Source organism: Melopsittacus undulatus (assembly GCF_012275295.1).
Source record: "Melopsittacus undulatus isolate bMelUnd1 chromosome W unlocalized genomic scaffold, bMelUnd1.mat.Z SUPER_W_unloc_3, whole genome shotgun sequence".
Classification (NCBI taxonomy): domain Eukaryota; kingdom Metazoa; phylum Chordata; class Aves; order Psittaciformes; family Psittaculidae; genus Melopsittacus; species Melopsittacus undulatus.
This window is the reverse complement of record NW_022993945.1, coordinates 950,238-957,741: the sequence shown is the minus strand read 5'-3', so window position 1 is coordinate 957,741 and position 7,504 is coordinate 950,238. Positions and strand designations below refer to the sequence as shown.

The window sequence follows — 7,504 nt, the reverse complement described above, 5'->3', positions numbered from 1 at the left end:
GTCATGCGTCCGCTCGGCTTTGCCCGGGTTGCTCCAAACCATATCGTGGGTACCCCCACGTCTATCCCACTATCAGTCTGGGGCGCGCTCCCACCTCACCGCAGCCGTCAGTCACGGAATGCAACGGAGCGCGCTTATTGGCTGGCGAGCCCTTTCCCCACCTCTCCACCCACCCCCACCCTGCGCCTGGCATGCTGATAGGCGCCGTATCCTATCAATCTATGTTCTGCTGTAGCCATGATGAGGGTTGGGGGTAAGATGGTGGTTGTAGAGTTGTTTTCGTACGCCGTGTTGCACACGCGATACTGATGTGAGGAATAGTAACAGACTAAGCAAAAGGTTAAGAGTTTTTTTCATGCTTCCCTTCTACACCTGCGCACTGCCATCTACTGGTCTCTCCCCGGGGTCTTCTGGATGAAGTAAGAGGTCTTCCTCGTTATGTACTTTTCATCCTTGGCACAGTTTCCCCAGCTGGCAACCGCAAGTCTTATAGCGACTAGTTAAAACAGGTTGTGTCAGACATTCATCTTTTTGTGGGAAAAGTGTCCCCGATTTCAAACAATGTGTTTTGGCTACTGTGATAAATGTATTGGCTTTCGCAAATCATAGGTGTGGTTATGTGGATACAACTATACAAGTTTACAGTAACAAAACTAAAAAAAGACACAAGATGAGCAAAACGGAGTCGCATAATAGAAGAATCTGTAAAGGTAAAGAGAAGAAAGGGGGGGTTTGCATGCTTGATAGAAGAAAAGCTAGGGCCTGTAAAATATAAAGTACTTTTTAGTTTAACTTAGGTTGTAGAAAGAGAACAATGTTTATGTTGTTAGCCTGTGGAATTTAGTGGCCTCACTAAATGTGAGTTAATTGTTTCACACTAGTCCTCTAAAGTATCTTTAGTTTTAAAGAACAATGTTTGTGTTGTAAGTCTGTGGTGAGATAACAAGATTTAGTGACCCCACTAAGCATGAAGGAGTTATTTCACACCATCCTTCTACTTATCAGTTAGTTTAGAGACAGAGCCTCCCAAACATCTGCTAGCTTCAGATACTCCTCGTCTGCCTGTCCTGATATAAAATTTGCAGGAAGGTCACACTGTTTTAAATCTTTGTTAGTTATCAGAATAATTACAGATATGGCTGATTTTAGCAAGTTGTGTGATTACTGGGGTGTTCAACTGTGCCAAAGTTGAAAAGTACACTGTGAGGAAGACTGCTTACTTCATCTTGAAGACCCCTACTCACAAGAGGAAGACTGCTTACTTCATCCTCAAGACCCTTGCCCACAATTACTGAAGAGCAGTGCGCAGACGCCAAGAGGAGGAGACTTATGATAATAAATTACTGGACTTAATTATAATATTCCCTGCCTATATACAGGGATTATGAGTATGTATGTGACTAATGGAATTGTGAAAGTACGTAAACCTGTAACAATTACTAATCATTTGCGCCTCTGGCTACGGTCATGAGCCCAGCGCTGTTTGCTTTTGCTTTATTGACGTTGTCCCTTAATAAAACCTTGTTATCTTGTGTGGAGAAGTGAATTCGTATTTTACAAGGTCAAGCACGGCACTTCTCCTCGTCAGCTCCTCTATTGCTTGCAGAAGGAAGTTGTCTTCCACACAATCGAGAAACCTCCTGGATTGCTTGTGCCTGGCCGTACCGTCGCCCCAACAGATGTCAGGGTGGTTGAAGTCCCCCATGAGAACAAGGGCCTGTGAGCGTGAGGCTTTTCCTATTTGTCTGTAGAGTTCTTCATCCACAGGTTCCTCTTGATCAGGCAGTTTGTAACAGATCCCCACAGTAATGTCTCCCATCACTGTTTTCCCCTTAACCCTGACGCACAAACTTTCTGTTAACTGCTCAGCAGTCACCAGAGTTCCATACTCTCCAGCCTATCCCTAACATAAAGGGCAACTCCCTCTCCCCTCCTAACGGGCCTGTCTTTTCTAAAAAGCCTGTAACCTTCCATTCCAACACTCCAGTCATATTAGCCATCCCACCATATTTCTGTGATGCCTATTTTATCATAGCCTCGTATATGTGCCCATGCCTCTAATTCCTCTGGTTTGTTCCCCATGCTGCGGGCATTTCATGATGGACAGGGGTGGAGCAGTTGATGTCATCTACCTGGACTTGTGCAAAGCGTTCGACACTGTCCCACATGACATCCTTGTCTCTAAATTGGAGAGACATCAATTTGATAGGTGGACCACTCGGTGGATAAAGAACTGGCTGGATGGCCGCACGCAAAGAGTTGTGGTCAACAGTTCAATGGCCAGCTAGGAAACCAGTAACGAGTGGTGTCCCTCAGAGATTGGTGTTGGGACTGGTCTTGTTTAACATCTTTGTTGCTGACATGGACAGTGGGATTGAGTGTGCCCTCAGCAAGTTTGCCGATGACACCAAGCTGTGTGGTTCGGTTGATACGCTGGAGGGAAGGAATGCCATTCAGAGGGACCTTGACACGCTTGTGAGGTGGGCTGATGCCAACCCCATGAAATTTAACCATGCCAAGTGCAAGGTCCTCCACCTGTGTCGGAGCAATCCCAGGCACAGCTACAGGTTGGGCAAAAAAAGGAAATTCAGAGCAGCCCTGCAGAGATGGACTTGGGGGTGTTGGTCAATGAGAAAATGAACATGAGCCAGCAGTGTGCGCTTGCAGCCCAGAAAGTCAACCGTATTCTGGGCTGCATCAAAAGGAGCATGACAAGCAGGTCAAAGGAGGTCATCCTGCCACTCTGCTCTCATGAGACCTCCCTTGGAGTACGGTGTGCAGTTCTGGTGCCCTCAACATAAAAAGGACATGGAGCTGTTAGAACAAGTCCAGAGGAGGGCCACGAGGATGATCAGGGGACTGGAGCACCTTCCATATGAAGACAGGCTGAGAAAGTTGGGGCTGTTCAGCCTGGAGAAGAGAAGGCTGCATGGAGACCTCATAGGAGCCTTCCAGTATCTGAAGGGGGCCTACAGGGATGCTGGGGAGGGACTATTCATTAGGGACTGTAGTGATAGGACAAGGGGTAACGGGTTGAAACTTAAACAGCAGAGGTTTAGATTGGATATAAGGAAGAAATTCTTTCCTGTTAGGGTGGTGAGGTACTGGAATGGGTTGGCCAGGGAGGTAGTGAATGCTCCATCCCTGGCAGTGTTCAAGAGCAGGTTGGATGAAGCCTTGGGTGATATGGTTTAGTGTGAGGTGTCCCTGTCCATTGCAGGGGGGTTGGAACTAGATGATCTTAAGGTCCTTTCCAACCCTAACTATTCTATGATTCTATATCTGTTCCCTATACTAAGTTAAGACAATCAAGACATAGTTTCAAAAAAATTTCTTAACCCTTTGCTTAGTCCGTTACTATTCTTTACATCAACTCCCTGTGTCGTAGAATCATTTTGGTTGGAAAAGACCCTTAAGATAATGAAGTCCAACCATTAATTTAACACTACCAAGTCCACCTCCAGGCCATGTCCCTAAGCACTACTGGTAGTTTGCATGAACACATCAGTTTACTCAAATTAGTTGCTCCCCTCCATCCTCCATATAGCTTATTGTGGTCTGAAGTTTGCAGGGGTTGCTTGGTAGCCTCTGGTTTTGAAAGCAGGTATGTGCTTTCTAAACTGAATGTTGTCCTTTTTGGGATTCAACAGTGGCAATTTTTTTTCTGCATTACGTCTGTTATAGATCCTGTTATGCTTGCAAATAGCTGAAGTGCTGGGCATTTGTGGCACAGAAGCATAGCAAGCCTTGGCTTATAATCATAAATTGTCATTCAGAGGCCGTTAAGAGGCAGGCTGCAATGGCAAGGTGTAAACGCCTGACTATCGATCACACACTTGCACAGGATGTAACACAAGATCCAGTACTAAGGTGTGCTTTGTAGCATGCAGGGGAGGTGGTTGGAATGGTATAGGGCAGAAGAGACCTTGAAGAGTCTGATATGCTTTCCCTCCCTGGAGGGCATATGAGACATTGTATAACAGACAAAATTGCAGGTTTCTTGCTTGCTTGTAGTCCTGTGTCTATAAAGTCAAGCAGCTTTTTATTGCTAAGTGTGGTTTATCTGCTTCTGTAGTATGTGCATACTGCAGTTGTGGAGATCCCTTGGGGTTTTACCTTTGGTTTTCTTTCTAACATAAATTCCAGTCTTCAAAAAAACAACTAAAGAAGACAATGAAAACCAAGATGGCAAAATGGATCAGTTGTATTTTAGATTGGACCTTCTGCTACAATCTTCAGAGCATGTAGTTGAATTTCAGCTAATTCTACTCATTTCCTACCAGTTTTATGTGAGCATTTTTAGTTTTGTTTTAACATTTAGACCCAATGTAATATTCCAGTAGTGGTTATGCAAAGCATGGAAGAACCTTTTCATATTTGAAATTACTATCTGAAAGATTTATTAACAAATGATTTATTTTCTCCTCCTCTGCTGGGTTATTCTTAGTCTTGCTCCGTTGCATCTTTGGATATGTTTTGTGTGTCTTGGTTTTGGTTTGGTTTCATTTTGGGTTTTGGTGTGTGATGTAGAAAACATTCTTAAACCTACAAGGCACAGAATAAAGGCCTGACAGTCCTAAATTTGTGCTGGAGTGTGATTAGTATCACAGTTCCAATATTCATAGCACCTTTGTTTTACAGGAAATAACATTTTCCTTCAGATTGAGTGGTTGATAAGGGCAAAGGAACTTTCTTGTTTGGTCTTTACTGTCTGAGTATTTTAAAATGTGTCTCCAATGAATGTGTTTAGTTATCTTGCTGCTTTTCACATGTCAAGTCAAATCTTTGTCATTAGCCACAGATTGTTGCACTTCACTGAATTTCTGTGGGACTGATTGGTTTATAAAGTTAAGTAACTCCCAACTAAGGTAGCTAATTAAAAAAATTAATTAATATTTCTTATTTGGTGTTCCCTTGTTGTAATGTGACAGTCTGAAACTGGGAGTCAGGAGAAAAATAAAATCCATGCAGAAAATCTGTAAAAAACAAAGAAGTAGAAAAGTGTGTTGTGTTGTGTCATGTCCTGTCCTGTGTCGTCCCCCCCCAAATTCACTTTTCTCATGTTCACCATTTCAGAGAATGTCAAGGCTTGTGATGCAGAGCATAGCTCTTCAGTATTTTTCTCCTGTGCCAGGGTCTCAGCTCTGTATAAATGGACACCTGAAACGGAACCATAGGCAATTGCTTAACCATTGTGGACTGGATACCAGATACAATGTGAAGAAACTTTTTTTTTCCTTCTCCATCCATTCCCCCTCTCTTTACCCTCCTAGTATCATAGGTTACACCCTAATTATTCATAATCCAGTACAGAGTAGACTGCAAAACATTGGAACTGGTGTTTTCTTGTTAGGCTGAAAGGCAGATAAGGTTATTCTGTGTCCTGGTTTGAACAGTAGCAGTCATTTTTCTCCTTCTTGGTAGCTGGTGCAGTGCTGTGTTTTGACTTTCGGGCTGAGAACGGTTGCTGATAGCAAGCATGTTTTGAGTTACTGATCAGATGTTTGGTTTGTCCAAGGCCTTTTTCTGAGCTCATGCTCTGCCAGGGAGGAGGGGAGGCCGGGAGGAAGGAGAGACAGGACACCTGACCCAGGCTAGCCAAAGAGGTATTCCATACCATAGCACGTCATACCCAGGATGTAACTGGGAGAGACCCGGAAGGGCTGGAGCTCTGGAGGGATGGAGAAGGTATCAGTCGGTGCTCGGTCGGGCAGGGTGGGGTGAGTTATGGGTTGGTGGCTGGTGAGGTGTTGTATTCTCTTCACTTGTTATTGGCTTTATCATTATTATTTGTAATAGTAGTAGCAGTAGTGATTTGTGTTATGCCTTAGTTATTAAACCGTTCTTATCTCAACCCGTGGGGTCTACATTTTTTGGATTCTCCTTCCTAACTCTCTGGTAGTCAGGGGAGCAAGGGGGGGAGTGAGTGAACGAGCTGTGCAGTTTGGTTTTAAACCACGACATTCTGCCAAGATGTTCAGTCTGATGGTTATGTGCATTCCTTCAAGAGCATGGTGACTTTGTGTAAGAAACTTGGTAGAGTTACTTCCTTGAAGAGTGGACAAATAATGCAAGTATCTCCTTGTTGTAACAGGTGTCTGTGGTCAATGGCACAAGTCTCTTTGCAAGTGACTGATCTAACAAACATCATTGCAGCATATTGGGATAGATATGGTAAGCCTGAATGTACAGCTATGAATAACAGGGCAGTAGTCATTATCATACTGGCAGCTGTTCTGTGAGAATTTGAGCTCTGTATTAAGACTGAAAAAACACTTAACCTGGATGTTTCCTTTCCCTATTTTAGTTACAAGAGTTTTTTCAGATCCCAACCCTGTATGGATGGCTGGAAGAGCAACAGATAGACCATTTATCATTAACACCCCTATTCATTACCCAGTGGAAGTTATCTTGTATCCTTCGAAAACTGCATATACTGTGATGTAACTGGGTTGCATTATTAAGGCTTTCACACATAGGCCAAATAAAAACTGTTTTTGTTGCTGAACCTTTTCTTTCTTAGCTAAGCAAATGCTATAGTTCTGTAGCTAACTGAATACCTACTTGCCCATTCCTCTGGATGGTTCTGCTTGCATAACCATTTTTTGTCTGTTGTGGTTTAAGCACAGCTGGTAACTCAGAACCATGCAGCTGCTCACTCACTTCCCCCCACCCCTTCCAACCCTTGGGATTCTGTGATTCTGAAGGAGAGGGTGAATAGAGTCAGTTTGCTGAGGTGAAAGCCATCCAGCTGGCCTTGGACATTGCTGAACGAGAAAGGTGGCCAGTACTTTATCTCTCTACTGACTCATGGATGGTGGCAAATGTCCTGTGGGGGTGGTTGCAGCAATGGAAACAGAACAACTGGCAATGCAGAGGTAAACCCATCTGGGCTGCTGCACTGTGGCAAGATATCACTGCCCAGGTGCAGAACCTGGTGGTGAAGATACACCACGTAGGTGCTCATGTACCTAAGAGTCTGGCCACTGAGGAACAGCAGAACAACCAAGAGGTGGATCAAGCTGCTAAGATTGGAGTGGCTCAGATGGACTTAGATTGGCAACATAAGGGTGAATTATTTTTAGCCTGGTGGGCCCATGACAATTCAGGCCATCAGGGCAGAGATGCAAATGTAGATGGGCTTGTGATCGAGGGGTGAACTTAACAGTGGACATTATTGCCCAGGTTATTCATGACTGTGAAATGTGCTGCAGTTAAGCAAGCCAAGTGGTTAAAGCCTCTCTGGTATGGAGGATGATGGCTGAAGTACAGATATGGGGAGGCCTGGCAGATTGATTATATCACACTCCCACTGATCCGCTAAGGCAAGCATCATGTGCTTACCATGGTGGAAGCAACCACCAGATGGCTGGAAAGCCAGCAACAGCAGAACTGTTCTCTGGTCACCATAAACTGACCCTGGCTTCCCTCCAATCATCACCCCAACAAAGAACAAACTTAATTTGATGAAACCAGACAAGCTTAACAGTGACCAGAAAAGTTC

At 44.2% G+C, this 7,504-nt stretch overlaps 1 protein-coding gene across 1 annotated transcript; it reads left to right on the top strand.

The window, feature by feature from the left end:
- The first annotated feature begins 3 nt into the window (after nt 1–3).
- Nucleotides 4–6,447, top strand: LOC117438236 (transmembrane protein 231-like). Its single transcript, XM_034073744.1, is given in 6 exon segments — nt 4–49; nt 4,147–4,289; nt 5,077–5,217; nt 6,095–6,132; nt 6,134–6,174; nt 6,308–6,447. Coding segments are annotated over 6 exon segments (549 nt in total).
- The last annotated feature ends 1,057 nt before the right edge of the window (nt 6,448–7,504 follow it).